Below are 20,502 nucleotides of genomic sequence, written 5' to 3'. Positions count from 1 at the left end.
CTGACAGCTAAATGGGTCAGCATTAGGAGAATGAAATGAAAGTCACTTCACAATAGTGGTAACATTTTTTTTTTTTTTTAAATCACATAAAAAGGCATAGACTTTAAACATGAGGATTAGTTGGGTTTCCTGAAACTTCAAAGTCGTTAGTTAATTGTAATGACCCTTGCTGCAATTAAAACATCAGAGACAATATAATAATACTATTCCTAGTACTTTCCACATGATATATGTATACTTTCTCCTTTAAAGTTAAGCAATACAATGTGCAATACTGTAAATCATTATGACAACATAATTTCACCCCGTATTTGGGTAGACTGAAGGACTTTCTATTGTTTAGGCAGTCTCTTCTGCTTCAGAGGACAATAGAAAGCTGTAATAAACTACACCATATATGATTCAGAAATGGTTTGAAACCCTGAAAATAACATTTGTGTTGTTGAATACTGAAGAACTCGGCAGAACAGAAAATTAACACTTCTATCTAAGAGTGGCTTTAGTGGAGTAATCAGTGTACAGTCAAGCTTGATTCACAAGCAGTCTAGTTAGTTCATTTGGTCTCATTTACAATAGCTTCACATCAAAAAGGGTTATACTTTCATCTTTTGTATACCAACTGAAACAGGTATATGTCATACTAAATTAGAGGTCTATGCATTTTTGTAGCTTGCACACACACACACACACACACACACACACACACACACACACAAATATGATTATGCAAGCAAAGTTTTAAAATAAACACGCTCAAATAATACTAAAAAATAATAATACTAAAAAAGCCAAGCTTAATAATGAAAATCATCACACAAGTTTGTACACATTTCAAGAAGGAAAACAGTATCAACAACAATAGATGATAATGAAAAATATAGCAAAACATACCCATTCAAAACATTCTGCCTAAATGGTACAAAATTTCAATAGAAAAAACCCTCATATTTATCAAACTTTCTAGGAGATGAAGCACATTTAAAAAACAAACAAAAACAACACAAAACAGTGATAAAATTGAACTTTACTGTACCAGCAGACACCTCCGGTATGTAACCTACCCAGCAGCTCAACATACCCTACACAGAAACTTGACCTCATTACAGAATGTTGGAGTTTACAACCAAATTTAATAAGTTATCTATAACGTTTCTGAAAAAAAAAAAAAATCTGTACTTCCATGATACAAAAGATCATAGGATTGTAAAGAGTGCAGAAACAGTTCCTAATGTAAAGCTCCTCTTTGAAAGTGTCATCGTTTGGTTCTGCGGGGCTGTTTGCTATAAGGAGCAGTTCGTTTTTTCTCTGTGGGTTTATTGTATGAGTAAGCTGAGGGTCCACTATAGTCTGCATCTGGGTTGTCTGCCATCATTTTCAGTTTGGCTTCAATAGCTTTTATTTTTGCATTAACGCTGTAAAGAAACAAGGAAAAACCATTAGAAAAAAACATCTGAGCTTTAATCTTAGGGATATCATACTGCTTTGATATGGTTATACTGCCATAATGCAGTTTTTTCATTTGTTACTTGGGATTTTCAGTCATGATTTAAAATAGCTTTGGGGCAAACACAGATTTATCTAGGATTATTTTATTTTATGTTTTATTGGAGAACAATCTTGCACTGTTTAATAGTGGAGAGAATATATAAGGAGTGCACTTAAACCTTACACCCAATTCAACTATACATAGCTTCGAAACACTCAATACAAAATTCTAAGAAACTATGGGGCCGATTTCATCAACAATTATCCCGAGATAAGCCACAGCTGGACTTTAAGTTTTTACAGTACCAGGGCACAGTCCTGAATTGCATCAACCACCTATTTTTTAACCACCTACCCCACGGTCATTCCCCAGTGCTGTAAAATGTTCTAATAAAATCCAGCTGTGGACTATCAGGGTATAGATTGATCAAATTGACCACGAAGTAAAGTAGACAAAAGTTTTGACTTGTGCCATCTTTTGATTAAGTTACAAGACAAAACATTTGACTACTTAGTTTTACCACGTTACTATATTTCAGACATCAGTTAATACGTTGCATATACAAATGTAGGGCAGGGAGGCTGACTGCTGAAGGGTTTATGATTTCTTTTGGGAATATTAATCCATGTATATGTCATTCTTCCTCTAAGGAATACATTTTAATCAATGTTTGTTTCAATATCTGCATACTTGTTCTGCAAATTAGCAACAACTTCACAGTTAAAGGCAGTACAGCTGAAAGCCAATGTAGGATTTAAAGTAAAATAATAATATTCTACATGCACGGTTTAAAAAAATAAATAAAAATTAATATAACTGTTTAGCTTCATTGAGAACATTCCATGGGATACACCTTTTTCCATTTGTAATGAACTGATTTTCCCAAAACAAATGACTCTCTCAAATACGAGCTCACAAAGAGGATGGGAGTGACTTGTCATGGTTTTTATAGGAGTGTCTGAATGAAAGACAGCACATCAAATCCCTTTTTATGCAACATCAACAGCGTTTGCAGTATAAGTTAGTATGGTTTTGTATGTTATATACCCTTCGTTCATAGTTTTTTAATTAAATGTTTAGAATGATAAAACTGTTAATGTGACCCCTATGGGATATGAGAAGTTATCCTGCCAAAAAAAAAAAAAAAACTTTAACAAACATGGTACAATTATACACACTGTGACCGAAGGGGGCAATATATTTTTATAATTAATCAAATAAGAGTAAGACAATAGCCTAATGTTCCATACTGTATTATATACTGTAGTAAGTACAAAAAGAAAAACAAAGCCTTCTGCATTGTGTTGAAATTTGCCTGATAATAATGTTGTTTATTTAACCAGTTTAGTTATATGTAAAATCTAAAAACTGTTTATAGTCCATTCAAGTTCATTAACTATAAACCTTTGGGACATTTCAAAATATTACAAGAACATACACAAAACACACGCACACACACCCATGCACTTACGTTAGTGTGGTTGGAGTTTGGTCTGTGCTAGACGAAGGTTCAAGACTGATAGGAAGAACTTTATCATTTCTGAACTGATCGAATCTCTGAAAAAAAAAAAAACACACACACACAAAGATTTAGTCAAAAATAAAATTCAAACTTCAAAACAGAATTCTGAATGTTATAAACCCACATACTCCCAAATTAAAAACATACCACTAATGAACAGTGCCCATATGTCAGCATATGTATTCCAAGCTGCCAATGAATCTTAGTTTCAGATGCCACGCTATGCAATTGTGTGTACTGCATTTAGACAACTGTTATTTTCAAGACATGGAAAAGCCCATGCTTTTAAACTTCACCACTGGGTTCTTTTTCTATCTGAAAATTTTAATGTGGGGATCTCATTTCTTTCAACAGTTTTTAAAGTACTTTGTATACACATTTCTTTCCAAGAACTAGCAGTGCTTAGTAACCGTCCCAAATGAAGGAAAACTGGGTTCAAAAGTTTTTTTTTTATTTGTATTTTAGAAAATGAAAAATGAAAGTGCCTCCCAAAATACCATCAGTGTGTTCTGCTTCCTCCGAAATGTTTTCTCTGGCATGCATTCAAACTTGTTTTTCAGCAGTACTTTTGAAATGGCCCACGGCTGTTAACTTTTTCAATCCTGCACCATATCTCACAGGTTCTATTTCAGACAGTGTATTCCTTGTGGTCAGACTACAAAGGCTTTGTGTCAACATTATAAATACACTATTAACAATGACCCTCTTAAACATACTAAATCCTTCCTTCTGCCAAGCTCCAAAATTAATTGGGAAAGTATGTTACTGGGTTAAATAAACTGAACTATTGATACAGTAACAAATTCATATAATATTTCTTATTTTTCCCTATATTCATAAGGATTATGGTTTAAAAGCCTTCACCGTCAATTCAGAGCTTAACCGAAGACAAATGCAGTGTCTCTCACAAAACCAATGTGTACCAACACAGCTCCTGTGATCATCTGCAGATGCTTTGCATTGAATATCCAACACAGGTGACATTTTCTCAAACTGCCAAATGCTGTAACTCTTGGGGCTGCTCATAGTAATATTACTGCCAATACAACTGATTATTCGAATTTAGTAAGTAGCAGGATTCTAAAGTAATCATTGTTAAGCACATCAAATACAAATATATTTATAATAATACACCAATATATGTACCATTTTATTTTTTTAAATGTGCTGTCTCGTGCATTATTTGTAAAAATAACAAAACAAGTATAAATCTGATTATTGATAAACAAATACAGAAAAAGGTTTTATAATAACTGAAAAACATATACAGCTTGTCTTTTGGTTTAGTTTATTTTAGATAAGCTAGTGCATTTGCTAACTGAAGTCACCAACAGTATCAAGATCATTTTTAACTCAAAGTTTGCTGTTTCCATTTCTCCTTTGGGATTTATGCCACCATTAAGGTAAGGAATACAGTGTGGTATTTTTTAGAATTGTATTTCTGTATTGTAGACGTGACAATTTTATAAGTGTAATTGCTACTGATAGGTACTAACAGGGGCCTGACTATATAAAAGAAATATGTAATCAAGGATAAATCTATATAGAATCAACAACACGACTAAAATCAGCTCAAAAGCTTTTAAAAAAAAATCATAAATCTCTGTTGCTGGCTTCTTTTGCTATGTAAAAGACACTACATAAATTGTAGTTGTTTTGCAAACACATTTAGTCTTAAATACTGCTTTGGGCATGACCACAGGAGATGGATAATCCAATCCCTGTCTACAGTAGGATATCCTTATTTAGCACCTGTTCTTGGAGGCTGGGGGAGTTACCGCTACACCCAACCTGACCTCAATATTCAGCAGCAAGCAGCAGAGAAATATGAACAGTCTGTGGGAAGCCCTCCTTGGTGCCTCCCTCCTCCAACTTTCACCTCATTATACACTGTAGTCGTACGCAACTGTAACTGGAGTGATGCGTCTATCTGTCTGTATTGCATATATCTGGAGAACGGCTAATCCAATTTTCTGAAGCTTGCTAACATTCTTTAGGATAGAAGAATGTTAGTATCATAATCTGGGGGTACATGGAGGCATCTACCATTTGTCATTTTTACCAGTCTATAGGTGGCTGTAGATCACAGGGATCTACTTTCTCATGTTATTAAAGGCTCTAACTTTGTATTTACAGTTGTGGCAAGGGATGCATGTCACTTGTTAGCCATGGCAATGTTATCACTAGACCATCTTTTGTTGTTGGTTCTTCTTTGCTCATTTTTCGACACTGATTTTCAAATACATTTCATCACTACTTTAAATAAATGGCAGCACAGACCTGTTGTTCAAAATAAGAATCTATAGGGCTGATGTAAGGAAGGCGCAGTGCAAACAATTGCAGCTGCAAAATCCAAATTGACTAGCGGCCAGGCAATTATTTTGCCCTGCGGCCTATATAAGCTTAAGAGCAATGCAAATTTAAACACGCACAAATAATGAGCCGCAATCAGGATAATGAGGGTCTCAATGAGCACCGCCTGTGCAGCGGGCTATTTAGCGGCCGCACTTACAGCCCAGAGGTGAGGTGAGTTAGGAGTACAGAGAGCAGTAGGCACTGTATGAGATTTGTAGAGCACAAAAATCAAACCAAACAAAAGAAATATGTCACAAGAAGGGCAGCAAAGTCCTCTTGGTGCACAGAAAATAAATGTTTTCTGAGGAGCTGAGAGTCCTTACAGCTGAGGTCACTCAGCATGAAATTGAGTTATTTGGAAAATCAGTTATGCTACCAATGAGGCTATATGGTCCACTATGGTGTAGAACGTCAATGGTGTCGGTGTTACCAGGACGGCAGCCAACCAGGTGATGAAAAGCTATTAAGTCTAGGAAGATGATAACGCCTTACCACCACATCCTCCGGCATCCCAAACAAAGTGACCCTGGGGAATGCAGGGGAAATGCCATTTGTTATTGTAGTAACAGAAAATGGCCATTGTTTTTGGCAGTGGGATATTTATTCCCAGCACTTTGATATGCACTTTGATAGCATCGTTTCACTTGAATCTTGAAATCATTTGTTTGGGCTTTCCAGAGTATTATAAAGCCTCGATTCCAAAGAAGATTCATTGGGATCTATTTTAATGATCTAAATAGCAGGAGAGCCAAATAATTGCTGCACTTTAGCACTTTATTATTTCTACTGGCATTTCCTCTAGGGATGATTTATTGACCTCCTTAAAATCCTAAGTACAATACAGATACAACCAGGAGAGGTCAAGTTTGGAGGAAGTTTAAAGGGTTTTAGGGAAGTGGTATTAGGATCAGACACTGTTTACATCAGTGGGTCTTTCATTGTGTGAAAAGGTGGTATAGTAATCAAAATCTAATGTTAAACAATTACAAGACCTGGTTGAAACAATGTATTAGACTCTTCAATAAAATGTGTGTATCTAGAGTTAACAAAATAATTCCACTATAACGTACTTTTATTAAATCGTATTAACTGCTGACTCACATTTATATGTAGAAAAGATGCGTATGTTATGGTAAAGCTATTCAGAAATGTTGAAACAAAGATGTCATAGAAAAAGCAGCGATTGGTTATGGTATTGTGAAGGAGAGCCAGAGTGTGAGGCTTCTGGGAGTTTGAAAACATGTAACTGATTACTGATGACTTGTTTATGGGATTTAAATGAACTCAAACTCCCAGAAGCCTCATGTCCATGCAATCGTCATGTGACATCCTGTAGTGGAATGCAGCGCCACACCAGAAGTGCATCAGTAAATATTGTTCATTAATAGCTTAACAATAAAAAAAATAAAAAGCATAATGCAAGTGTTTTTATACAATGTACAGTGGAGAGCAGAAAATACCCAGCATCACAAGGCTAATTCAGTGCACACCTACTTAAAAGGCAATGCTACTATGAAGATGAAACCTATCAGATGGGTGGGGAGCATGTTGAGAAACTGCACCTGCTGCTAAAGCACAGACCGCTGAACAAAGACCTCCGGCTCGTGTTTGCTGATTTATCATTACAAAAACAAAAGGACACTCCTGTCCTCTACTATCAACAGCATAGATGTGTTCTTAGAATTCATTAAAATGGAAGAATGCTAGTTTTTTTAAACATTTCAACGTGTCTCCTCGACCTCTATAAACTGCACAGATTCTAAATCCGAAAGTAGTTTGTTTTTGTAAAGTTTCTCGAGAAATATTTACTTTGACTTGTGCGTGTGCCCAGCGTACCACCAGCTTCTTAGACAGGGCCAGTTTGCCGTTTAAACGCTGAATAGCTCGTTCTGCTTCCTGGAAAGGAAAATAAAGAGTATCAAAAAAGCATTAATTACATCTGCTGCTGAATTTTACAGTCATTTTCCTAAAACTGGAAGCTGTCAGCACTTGCGTTAATTAATAGCAGGGATAGGAAGATACTGTATCTCACTAAACCCACAGTTTTAAAATGTACTGTTCCATACTTATAGAACAATAACAAAGTAACAATTGAGCAAGTAGCTTTAAATAACATTTGTTTCTGATATTTACAATAATGTTGTTTTTTATTAGAATGTAGGTTAGATTAGCCAAAGTATCTTTATATTAGTAAGCGCCAGCAACCTCCAGTGCACAGCAGTGGATTGCCAGCAAAGCAAAAGGCAACTTGATCCAAAGATTAATAGATGGTGCCAACTCCTACTCCTATTAAGACAATCTAGGAACTGTTACATATATCTATGTCAAGCAACTAGAACCAGAGAGCAGACTCTGAACTTCAGAAAAGGCACTGGATCAAAGACTTATCAGAAAGTAAAGCAATGAGTAATTGCAATAAGAGCCACTCACAATTTGACTGAACAAACCAAATACAATGAAGTTTGAAGCTACTTACTCTAACCCTTTTATACTGGGTACCCCAGTATATGACTTTTAAACGATCCATATTATATATATTTTCCAATATAGTATGTATTTCTCAATTTAACATGTGCTTCTGTTTTAGACATTATGGTTCTGCAATAAGTCCCTGCTAAACCCTAAGCCTTGGTTTCCTCCAAACATTACCAAGAAAGCAGTTCTCTTAGATTTTACTGAGATATGATTTTAATACATACAATAAGATCTTAGTTTTTATCAATGTTATACTTATTTTGTTATAAATTGTGCTTGTCTGAATACATACAGTCCCCAGCTTGCCCACTCAATCACATCTATTGAGAGGGTTTTTTATTCAGACAAATATTATGATGTTCAGAAGACAGACCATTCTTATCAAAGGGCTGGTGCAGAGTAAATGTCCTAGATAATGTAGAGGTAGTACCAGTATATAGTGAGGATGGTATAAAAGTCACAGGCACGCCTGCAACTCTTCACATCGAGGAAACACAGTGATGGTTGTTTACGGCTATCCTCAAGAGAGTGAAATAACCCAGACACTCCACGAATGTTCATGGATTATTCCATTCACATAACAAGTACAATTTATGGAAAATAAATTATGTTTAACCCCAAATTAACTTTGAGGTCCTGCCTTATCTTAGCACCGTATGCCAACATAATAATAATAATAATAATAATAATAATAATAATAATAATAATAATAATAATAATATCTTCATTTTTATATAGCGCCTTTTATAGTGGACCACCAGCACAAAGCGCTTTGCAGAGGTGAACTGAGCATTATATACAGAGTGACTTACAGTAGGACATTGATTTAACATGTCATCCGCAGGATGGAGCACAAGGAGGTTATGTGACTTGCTCAGGGTCACACAGTGAGTCAGTCAGTGGCAGAGGTAAGATTTGAACTGGTGATTATCAGTGGCAGAGGTGGGATTTGAACCAGTGACCTTCTGGTTACAGGTCCTGGACTTTAACCACTGGACCACACTGTCTCCTATATGTCGTCGGAAATCATGTTGGTACCTCACGGGATTCCTCGGTCCCAGTCTGAGGTCGTGTATAAACATATGTATTTGTCCTGTTCTCATAGAAAAGTTACTTTTTGAATTACGTAACTTAATTTTGACAAATATAATTCAGGCCTGAAAGGGTTAACTTGCTGAATTTGGAAAATTGCTTTCCTTTGATCAAGCTTTGCATCTGCTTAGCGTGGCGTGATTTGGAAGCGAGCAATTCAGTCACTCATTCCATCACCATATTTAAAAGAATGCAAGATAGATTGCAAAACAAGATCTGCTGAAAAATAGAACTCTCTCAACATGTGTAATATACTCTGTCTGTTCTGGAAAATAATCAGATTTATATGGAAAGATGTGAAGAATATGTTTACCTCTTTTGTCTCAAAGTTTACAAAGCAGTACCCTCGTGGCTGCCCCTCCAACGGACCAGATTTATGGAACAGAAAATCGAACTGCTTGACTTTGCCAAATCGTTCCAGAAGTTTTACAAGGTTGTATCTGTGGAGGGGAGGCAAGAAAAAGAAAAAAAACAAAAGATCAATTACAGCTGATTACCTTATTACTAGGCAGATTGTGACACATTGTACTGTATGGTACAGTGGATGAATTGAACAGCAGTAGATAGCTTAACAATTATAGCAACTTGCTATTTACTGTAAATAGCTTGCCAACAATGTAGCCAACAAATATACTAAATAAGGTACTGTATTAAAATTGAAAATAAATAATTGCAAGATTCTAAAATGTTTATGAATAAGGACCTTCGTCAACTCTAACAGATTGTAATCACTAGCTCTGTAAACAATATTCAATTACATTGTACAGTGAGATTATCATTAGAATAATATTGTTATAGCCAAGAAATCTGAGAAGCAACTCATAACACAGGACATAGATTTGCTCAGATCTGGAGTAATTAATGGGAAATAGAAAAAGAAACACATATTTGCTGATACTGCTGGTAAGACTCAAAATCACAACACGAGAATGAAACTGTGGGCCTTTAACACTAGAAAAACCAAGGGGTAATTCTGACCCAATTTTTACTCATGAAATCCACAAAACGTGATTAAATCCTCCTTCTCTGGTACATTTTTTCTTTAGCTATAGTCTTATATGAGATTACAAAGCACTTGTCTTTGTATGGTATTTGAAAATGGCATTTGCCTTTGAATGCAGCGATTGCTTTTTCTCACAGTGACGATGGCAGCTAGAAGAAGGGTTCTTACTGCAACACAAGTTTTGGAAAAGCTGAAAAACATCCAAGACAGCGATTCAGATGATGCTGACATTTCCTCCAGCGATTCTGACTCAGAATTTCTTACAGTGGGAATAAGACAACTAACACATGCATTCAGTGCAAGAACGCTGTGTGTGGTTCATGTGCATCAAAGGAGTTGAAACGGTACATGTGCAAAAAGTGTGTCTCCTGAATTAACAGCCATACTACGCCTATCTGTTCACTGATAAATCATTCTTGAGTGTCTTCGTCTATTGTTTTGACTTCATATTTTTGTTATATTCCCAATGATAGTTAGTTAAATGCAAAAGAGAAAATGTACATGTTTTGAATTAACCGGTTTTATTTTTCTACAGTCCATTGTCCTAAACTAATTCATTTTCTGAAGAGGCGATGTCAATAATAGAAATAATACTATCAGAAATGATAATGGTGTTTTAATCACACCATTGGCAGCTATAACATAGAAAAACACAGTAGTGGTCAAAATAACGTTTCGGTCATTGTAGGTACATTAAGCAGATGTTCTGGATGTTTAGTGTTAAAACAAAGACCCAAAACGGGAGTTACAGTATTTAAAGAGAGTTTGGTTAAAGCCTCTTTTGATGTTTTGCATGCTTGGAATCTTTCTAAACTATTAAAGAAACCAGTCACCACATCCTGGTGACTCTATTAAACACCCATGTGGCCTGAGTAGTGCTTCCTAACATGTCTTCTCTCCAAGTACAGATGGTACACCATAGTGCAACCATTAATCTGTGCCCCTGCAACAACCTAGCCCTAGCGTTAAGAAATACAGTAAGAAATACCAAATAGAACAACTGTGGTATTTCTTTCATCTACTGGGGACAGACTGTTGTGGGGACACAGGTTAAAAGTTACACTCTGGTGTGCCAGTTGTAGACAGAAGACATGTTTGAAAGCTCGATTTAGGCCATAGGGGTGTTTTGAACTTCAAGCTTTAAAAAGTCACTAGAATGTGCTGACCGAAACAGAAAATGATATACAAACTGAATCTAAACAAGAAGAAGAATAGAACAGTAGTTCAGATAACTGTAACATGTCATAGTTATCCACACCAAGCTGCTCTTTAAGCTTTGTTTTGTACAGTGAGCCACTCCTGTGACGCAACTTCTCAGTCCCTTTTGGAGAATGTAGATTTTCTTTGCCAAACATTTCTCTCTGGATGATAGAGTTGTACTTACCGTATTACCTCATGCTCTTACAATGTTGTGGTTACGCAAAAGTATCAGAATGATTATAAATTAACCATTTCTACCAGCAACTTAGTTGTTTCTTGCTAGTTTCAAAGGCCTATCATCTGTTACAGCAAGTTACTATAACATACATGGCCGTACAATAAATTACTATCATGCGCATTTCAACCTTTTTAATGAATCCTGTCTGTTCCTGGAATACTGGTCACAACATTAAAATAGTTCTTATTTTGGGGGCATATTTGGTGCTTCTCCAAAATATATGGTTTTAGGTTTAATCACAAGAGCAAGAGATGCCCTCAGAGACCACAAATTGAGGACACACTCTAAGCCCGTGGACATCCCTATTGTAATTACATGTTTGTCACTTCTTCAAGTATGAAACCACAGCAATCTGCCAGGGGCTCTGCAGCCATAACAGCTCACTACTTGTGTTGTTTTTTTTTACAGAAGCTGGGCACCCCTGTACTTCTTTCATCCAGTCGGAGGGTCTACAGCAACTACAGTGCTCTGTAAGCGGTGGTCCAGTAAAGGAACTACCCCACTGGAGTGTAGGGCGGGTCATACGACCATCAGACTGCTGTTTCGAATCTCTGTCGAGTTAAGTTGCCAATCTTGGGACAAGAGGAACACAACGGTTTGGGGGTGTCTATGCGTTGGGGAGGAAACAACGTCTGTGCGTAGTTCACCTCATCTTGCCTACTTGCCTCAGGGGTTCAGTAGCTTAATCTTCAGTCCCCTTGCTCAGTAAGTGGATGCAGATGTGACAGCTGACTGGGGTTAAAATAAAGATATAACACATTGGTCACTACTGTAAGTCAGTGGTACTCAACTCTGGCCCTTGAGATCAATTCCAGTCCTGGTTTTCACTCCAAGCAGGTTCTAATGTAGTTCATTGAAGCTGCTAAGAGGCAATTAACAAATTTAGGACCTGCTTGGAATAAAGACCAGGACTGGAATGGATCTCGAGGGCCAGAGTTGAGTACCACCGCTGTAAGTTATACAGTCATGATAAATTTTTAATAATACATTTCTTAAAATATGTTTTGCAGTGCAATTTCAAGCAAAATATTAAAACATAAAATGCATATACTTGCAGTCAGATTTGCATCAGTGAACATGTTCTATTGTCTTGGCTCGGTTATTGACATTCTGGAAATGTATACACAGGAACAGTAGCAGTGCCTTTACTTTATATGAATGTTTTCCCGTATAATTCCCAAGGGTGTTTGCTGAAGAATTTCTCACTTTTCCCAGCCTCCACCCCTCAAGATTGGAATGAAAGCATTTCCTTCTATACTAAAGATTCCTGAAGAGATAGCACATGATATAAAAGAAACCACTTTTCACTTCTACAAAACTGGAATGTCATTACGCAAGGAAGCAATTCATCTGGAAACTGAAAACAAATAGGATTCTTTACTCATGCACAATTTAATAAAAGTCAAAATAATGTCATACATTCTACTGTGCCTTTCTTAATTTGAAAGACATATGTCACAACGTGTGGTCTTTATCAACTATTATTAAGTCACACGGCTGCCAGATGGTAGCCATTGATCAGAAGTTGAATAAATATGATGCCTGTCAAACGATTACTGAGATATGGCTAAAGGTTAAACAAATGTGTCTGATAAAATAATATTTATTATACCATACCCTCAATGAAATTTGAATGAGAGAAGCATAGAATACAGCTTTGTACCAATTGTGCAGAATATACCTAAAGTGTGGGGCCTCTATCACCGCTATGGCAAAAGGTTAAAACAAATGAAGACACAAAATAGAATATTTTTATTAGAAATATTTACTGAATAAAATACATCAGCCTCTATCAACCAGAAAACAAAAAAAGTAACATGAGCCTCCAACAGTAGTGTGGCAGGGCCAAAGGGATTGGGTTAAATCTGCCCCTGCCAACAATCACAGGTGTGGCCACTCCCCAGTTAGGTAATTGCATGCCAATTGGGGAGTGGCCACCTGTATATAAGGAAGACAAAACCCTATAAGTGTGTTGTTCTTTTGTTTGAACCTTTTATTTTAGCCCTCAGGCCCTGTTTATTTGTTCCTGCGTTTTGTGTTTGTTAAAAATGTGCGCAACAGTGCTTCACTGCAGCTTCTGTCTCGTCTAATTCCTGCCGGTAACATCTCGGGCTGCAGCGGTAGCCAATGTCAAGGTCACCTGTAGCCTGCAATGTTTCTATAACCAAGCAAATATGAAGTGTGCATCTCAAGTGGTCTTTGAGATACAGTAAGAGGTGTTGTCGATAAGGTGAGTAGCAGCAGCTTTGTAAAATCGTCAATTTTTTTTGAAGGACACCTATAATTGAATTTGTCCCACTGAATATAGGCTGGATCATCCTAAATCCAATATATGTCACTAGCAACCATACAAGGTTAGGGATCAGATTTAAAGTCACTAGCACATTTCTCCCATGGAGTTGCTGTAAAACCCTATATCTCAGAAAAAATAGTAGAAATAAAACATTCAGGGAAAAAATGAATGCAGAAAAATACAATAATGAAAAATACCAACAAAAAAGTGCAATATTGTATAAATCAACTTCTAATGAAATATAACTACAACCTATGATATTTTATAAATGGACCAAACACTGACATTCACACGTGCCAGGTGGTCTTCACAACAATAACTATGGTTAGCGTACCACGCTTTCAGTCAACAATAGCTTGGCAGGAGGATGCATCTTTTGAAAACATAGCAGTAGTGAATCATGTTTACGAACAGTTCATTCTTAAAGTCGTGGCCGTGGCGATTGCTTCTTGGCCAGGTTTTGAATTCCCCGTCCTGTCACCTGATGTGAACGTGTCTTGACAGCAGCCTTCCCAACTCTCCCCTCTTTCCTTTTCCTCTGAACTTCCGCCTGGCACCTCAAGAGCTATTCAAAACCAGACTCGGGGCTTGTGTCAAACAATACGCTACCGAGAACCACTGGCAATAAAAACATACTTGGACACATGCTAAATCTATCACCAGCGAAAATGTTACCCTAAGGAGCATCAATAGGTCAACATGTCACAACCTTATTACTGCTGTCTTTTGTATTGGGTGAACACCGTTCACAATGACAGTTATGCAACTGTACTACTCAAAAGGAAAAATATAATTCCATTCCATTTTGTTTCAAATTCCTTTCTATATTTAGAAAGTTGGCTTTTTTTGGCACAAATTCATAACTAAAATAATGAACACTTCACAGTAACTGGGCGTGTGGCAGGGCTGAGGCCTGCCCCTTTAAATAGTGTACTTTTGGTTGGGTTTCTAAACAGTTTTGTTTGCTTGTAAATAAAATGTGTTAAATGTTGTTAAAAAACAAAGTGTGTGCTGGATGGCAAAGCTGGGAGGGTAGACCCCCCCTGTCTGCCTAATTGAAACCCAATGTGCAGCAGGTGGCCAGGTGTCAATTGAAGAATTGATAATCAATTAACACAGGTCAGCTTCCTTTAAAAAGAGGCTGAAGCACCAGCTTCTTTGTTCTTTTGTTTGTTCCTGTTCAAAAGGCATAATAGTAATGTTAAAATGACAGCTTTACAGTATGTGGAATCTATAGCCCCACAATCTGATTGATGCTCCCAGTAAATTGTTGTATAATGTTAAAACCAAGTTTCATCAAAATTAAAGGGCACATAAAGACCTTTTTATTTTATTGTGTTACATGTTCCCATGTGTTGCTACAACTGTTTCCGTAAGGTGTGTGTATTGTTTAAATTTTTTTTTTTTTTACATTTTGACCACTTTTTTAAACTTTTAACTTTAAACAATACACACACCTTACGTAAACAGTTGTAGCAACACATGGGAACATGTAACACAATAAAATAAAAAGGTCCTTATGTGCCCTTTAAATCCAGTAAGAGGTTTTCCAAATATATGGAAAAATGTACAGTAAGTGTGACATTAGGATGGACAAATACCCTATATACCCTACACAGACACTACCCTATATCCCCAAAATGTAACACTCTCAGAAACGTACGCTAATAACCTATAGCCCCATCTCCAGAGATTTAGTCCCCTGAGGATGATTTTGAATCCTTGGTTATCACTCCTTTAAGACTGTTAACAAGGGGAGTAATGCCTTTTTTACTTGGCCAACAAGTTTGAAAACCACAAGCAATTCAGATCACAGAAATCTCATTACTGTAGGTGGTAACAGAGCAAATAAGAAACAGGGAGGTAATTAATCATCTGAACATTTAATGCTGAAACTGTTTCCTGTTTCTCTCCAGCCTTTCCTCCCCTCTTCAGCAAAGTAAAAGAAGGAAATGAATCTCACTGGTAGTATATACGTAGTAATTTAAAAAGTGCCACAAATTAGGTCTCTTGAAAAAAGCCAGGGCTCTGGTAACATGAACTTGAAAAAGTTAAAGCTGTTCAATGACAAACTTCCTATTTGTAACCAAAACAAAACAATAATACATAACAATGCTATATGTGGACACTTTTGAAAAACACTTTAAAAAACTTTGTACTATATGCTTGATGTTCTTATTCGGTGTAAAATGAGTCTTTCCAGAATGCCCGTTTTCATTATAAACTTACAGAATAATACGGAGGACCACAAATCTTGACATATGTCTATTAATTCTAAACTGTGGTCTCCATTCATTCATATAAATAATAGAAACTAAGCTGTGAATTCAATCACAGTGCTGCTTTATGCCGTCTTTAAGGAAAAAATCCACTGAGACCGAGGTCTCTTTTACAAGTGTCCTGGCAAGATGACCAGAAACAGACAGGAGTAATTTCACATCCCTAAAAACACCATCACTCTAAAAGACAATCTCATCATACATTCAATCTGGGATCAGAAACATTTACACTTCAATAATTCTTGGAACCTACTTATTAAAATAAATGTAATCTTATCATTGTTCTTCGTTTAACTGATATATTGGGGTTATTTATCTAAAACTAATATACTTCACTTGGGAAAATTTGATTGAATGTCACTACAGAACAGGGAAATAATGCAGACACTGTATTTTCTTTTTATTGAATCCACCCCTTAGTAAGGCAGACAAAACTTTAGTGATTTCCACTGAAAACATATTTACCCACTTTAACTAAGGGGGCTTAACTTTGTAAATCTATGCTGATTCTATTTTGGATATGATCAGATTTGTATTTGATACTGTAGTCACCTGACTGAAGTAAGATATCAGTAAAATTAAATAAGATTAACATTTTACACTCTACTGCTGGGAGTAGTCGCAGCTGGATTCTATTATGGCATTTCATAGAACTGGGGAAATCATCCTGTTCGATGCAGTCCACGGTGATAGTATCTGTGGTCCTTCCCTCTTAAGTACCATTCCATTCTCATTTTGCAGGAGCATTTTAGAAAGATATCAACTAACTAACTTATGTTTGGCTACAAACCCAATTTCAGTAACCTACTGTACAGTTTGTGATGCAGTCTTGCTACTGTAGCTGCTGGAACAGCAATAATAATTCTAGCTAGATCAGCTAGGCTGTATTTGGCATATCATTATGTAATTTGCAGTATATGCATCACTCAGTTCTATCATTTGCCCACAGATTCCAAGTACTTACTCTGTAATCTTAGGATCAATGTTGCCAATCCAAAGTCGATGACCCTCTTGTGACGTGCTTTCTGAGAGGATCGAGGCATTCTCAAAGGGAAGGGTTTCAATTTGTGACTCCATAGGTCACTGCAATGGATAGAAATAGATAGTTGTGTGCACGGATTTCTTTTAAATTTCATAGAGCGTGAAACCTTTGTATGGTGTGCTGATTCAGTTTCGGAGAGGATCTGATCAAAAGGTGACTGGATGGAGGCCTTCTTGGCAAGGGGATTCATAATTTATTTTTGTTAAAAAATGACCACCTTCAGAGACAAACTTGAAAGTTTTAAAGTATGCACGTGTCATGTTCTTACTGCAGCAGGGATACCGAAGTTCATAATTCTAACAAAACAGTAAAAACAATGCAATCAAATTTTGATTATGCATTACACGTTTATACAGTATTATAAAGAATATGTGGTGTTGGCAAATATCTATGTTGGCCATCCCACAAACACAGAATAATAGATGGTCTGCAGTGAATGACAAGCTCACCCCCTTGTCCAGGACAGCAGGAATACCAGTTCATCTTTAAGACCTGGTCCTCAAGCTGGCCCTTTCCCATTTGGAGTCAATCATTAAACACATTGACACTTAACTCGTCTACAACAAAGTCTTCTTTTTTGTGTGTGTGTGTACTGAATATCGTTTTATGTGGATTAAAAACATTAAAAAGGAAATGACTAACTGTCTGGTTTATGACTTTTTTTTTTACCATAAGCCATTTTGCGTCATAATAATACTGTATATCATTATTTGTTCTGCCAGACACGTTTTCATTTGCAAGCTGAACAGCTCAGATGAAACAGTTAGGTTTCAGCGGGTGGGATGGCTCCTGCTGGTTCCACAACTGAAAGAATTATGACGTGCTTATGCCATACCGTTACAGACTTTACAAAAGGGACATTTATTTAATTGGACACATTTGTTTCCGATTCATTCCGTGTGAATGCCAAACAAAGACAAGTGTTCTGTATACCCCACCGTGCTAATTATAATATATAGAGTGAATGACGCACTACATAACCTATTTGAGAATTGATTATTGTATACGTATTTATTTGTTTTTAACGTCACACCAGTACATTACATGTTGGTAGAGACATAATATATAACATTTACTATATTATTACGATTTGAAATCAACAGACACGGCACACTTTCAGGTTTCAATCATCACTGAACAGTATAACACGCAGTAACAAAATACTGAATATTAACTGACAGTGGCGCTGTGAATAATAATGTAAGTTTTTAAAAAAAGAAACCTACCGTCTTCCACTACCAGTTTATTTCCTTGTTCCACCACCAAGTACTGTAAAATATTAAAATACCTCTAAAACACAAAACACCATTCCCTACCCTAAACTACAAAATAGCAACACAGGCACCGCACTATGACGTCCTGCACAGAAAGCTTATTTCAGACCGATTTTCCTCAACTCGATGATGTTCTTCACTGACCTCGCAGCTTAGTAATGACGTTTCACACGCTTCAGTGCATCTTCGGACATGCTGTGTAGCGCCTCAGTAAGTAGAACAAAGTCACACCGTATATGTTTTTTTATTATTATTATTTATACATGGTTCAGTTTGCAGTCATTATATTTTACGCTTGTTAATAGTTGCATATGTGATTTATTAAGGCTGTTATAATTAGAAAACATGTTTGAGGCTCTCCCGTCAGTGTATATTTATCAAGGTGTTGAAAAAACACCGTCAAATTAGTCTTTATAAGTATTTGTTTAAAATGACTCCAGTTGCAAATCGTTAGATGAAGCTGCAGTTTTACAAATACATTTTGAAATGTTGCAGTTTGTACTTTTCTCAAGTGTACAAATGTAGCTTATACTGTAGAGTCACAACCCAGGGCATGTCTAAAATGCTTAATTATCCAACAAACAAACCTTAAGGCGTGACTAGTCGAACCTGTAGACAATCTGCTGCGGACTGCCGCCTTTAGGGGTTTCTTATTACATGTTACGCTCACAAACAGTCCGGAGTTGTGTTTTGAACATAAGTTAATAACACTGTAATGAGTGTACGTTCATTACTCTGCTGTGGTCTGAATTTACGCCGAGAACACTCTGTCACGTCCAAAAACTACACTTAAAACACCCTGTTACCAACATATTCCTCAAATTAATTAATATATAGCTGCAATTCTGTGCTAATACATATGCCGTGTACGGTGTTTTTCTAATAACTTCTTAAATCCGTTGTATTTAAAGCGTTACCGTTAGGTTGTTGTTAGTACTGGATACATTCTCTAAACATGCGCGAAACTTGTGTGTAGAAAGCGGAAATAGTAGGACAAGTTTTCCCCGGTTGTGTCTTGTTTAACGTAGCCATCTGTACATTATTTACATATTCACACATCTTTACATAACGTGTCTGTTTTTGCAGATTACATCTTTACAGAGCTTGACATTTCAGGAATGAAAATAAGGGGTGTTGATGGAAGTTAACAAATTTCGATCATTGTATCTAATTCTGTATGACTTGCAATTGAGTGTTTAGAGTTGTAGAATTGTTGCACTTCCTTTTTGAATGAAAATAAAATTACCAAAAAAAATAGTTTTGGTATTGATAATATATAGTAAATAAAATTATATATATATATAACAAGGGAACACAATACAAGTATAAAAAACAGTGTAATTGCTTTGAACTTGTATAGTAGTGTTGTGAACATGACTGTGTTTTGAAGGTCCTACACCAATTTTACTCCTAATAAGAAAGCCCCAAAAAGACTGCTGCCAGTAGTTTTTGACAGAAGAAAGAGAAACCATTAATATTTTATTGGCGTTAAGTTCAGAGAAAGAGAAAAGGGTTGGGTAGTTATAGTAAGAATTTGTGCAGCTACTGGCAGCCGCAAAATCATCTGCCTTAGTGCCAGTAAAAACACCACTGGTTGTAACTTCTGCCTTAAGATATAGTTTCTACATATTTTAGACATATTTTTGCTTTGCTACCCATATTAGAGCTAGATGATGGCAAACTATAGCAGCAAATGCCTGAGTTTGTGATATTGTGCCACATGAATCAATGTTTTTACAACTAAATGCAATTAGCACCATTTTTTTTTAAAGTGAAATAAAATTGTTGAATAGTAAGCATCTTCAAATTCCTGAATTTGTTTTATTTACTGCACCCTTGTCAGGATGTTTGCAGTTATTAAGTGGCTGTTGCGGTAACTCAAACATTATTTCAACATTTTTTTTTATAGTCTGTTTTAAGGTATTTTCTGAGTAATTGTTGTCCTTAATGAATGTTTTAAAAGCTGATTGGATGCAAATGTTTCCCAAATCCAGGGCCTAGTTTCTGATTAAATGGATGTAGGAATGTATGCTAATAGTAAACAGCCAGACCTATAAAACTGAACACGACTGGCAGACATGGTAGCTTTAAATGTGGCCTATTGTGTTTCATAGTTATTATAATAATAATTAACATGCAATAAAAATCTGACAGCCATGAGCACAGGCTGAATAGGAAACATGGGTGTGGAAAAAGCAAGGGTTCTCATTGAATGTAATAAATAAGTCTTGTAGAAAAAATGG

The 20,502-nt window shown here is 36.3% G+C and overlaps 3 protein-coding genes across 3 annotated transcripts in view; 2 read left to right on the top strand and 1 right to left on the bottom strand.

The window, feature by feature from the left end:
• The window catches only part of LOC131697532 (MORN repeat-containing protein 5-like), a 59,525-nt gene extending 46,239 nt beyond the window's left edge, over positions 1-13,286 (top strand). The window contains exon 5 of the mRNA XM_058987071.1: positions 11,780-13,286. Coding sequence (XP_058843054.1) covers positions 11,780-11,934 — 155 coding nt within the window. The 3' untranslated portion in view covers positions 11,935-13,286. The remainder of the gene's footprint in view (positions 1-11,779) is intronic.
• On the bottom strand, positions 60-18,342 carry LOC117422028 (probable RNA-binding protein 18). Its single transcript, XM_034036634.3, has 6 exons — positions 18,212-18,342; positions 16,908-17,026; positions 9,244-9,370; positions 7,173-7,259; positions 2,958-3,043; positions 60-1,412 (listed from the first exon to the last, which is right to left on the bottom strand). The coding sequence occupies exons 2-6, from the start codon at positions 17,018-17,020 to the stop codon at positions 1,253-1,255; spliced, it is 573 nt and encodes a 190-aa protein (XP_033892525.1). The 5' UTR covers positions 17,021-17,026; positions 18,212-18,342; the 3' UTR covers positions 60-1,252.
• An 8-nt stretch (positions 18,343-18,350) lies between these two features.
• LOC131697531 (ribosome-recycling factor, mitochondrial-like) overlaps positions 18,351-20,502 on the top strand; it is a 36,438-nt gene continuing 34,286 nt past the window's right edge. The window contains exon 1 of the mRNA XM_058987070.1: positions 18,351-18,469. The gene's annotated coding sequence lies outside the window, so the exon portion shown is untranslated. The remainder of the gene's footprint in view (positions 18,470-20,502) is intronic.

This window comes from Acipenser ruthenus, chromosome 15 (genome assembly GCF_902713425.1).
Source record: "Acipenser ruthenus chromosome 15, fAciRut3.2 maternal haplotype, whole genome shotgun sequence".
Lineage (NCBI taxonomy): Eukaryota > Metazoa > Chordata > Actinopteri > Acipenseriformes > Acipenseridae > Acipenser > Acipenser ruthenus.
This window is presented reverse-complemented; position numbering and strand designations above follow the sequence as displayed.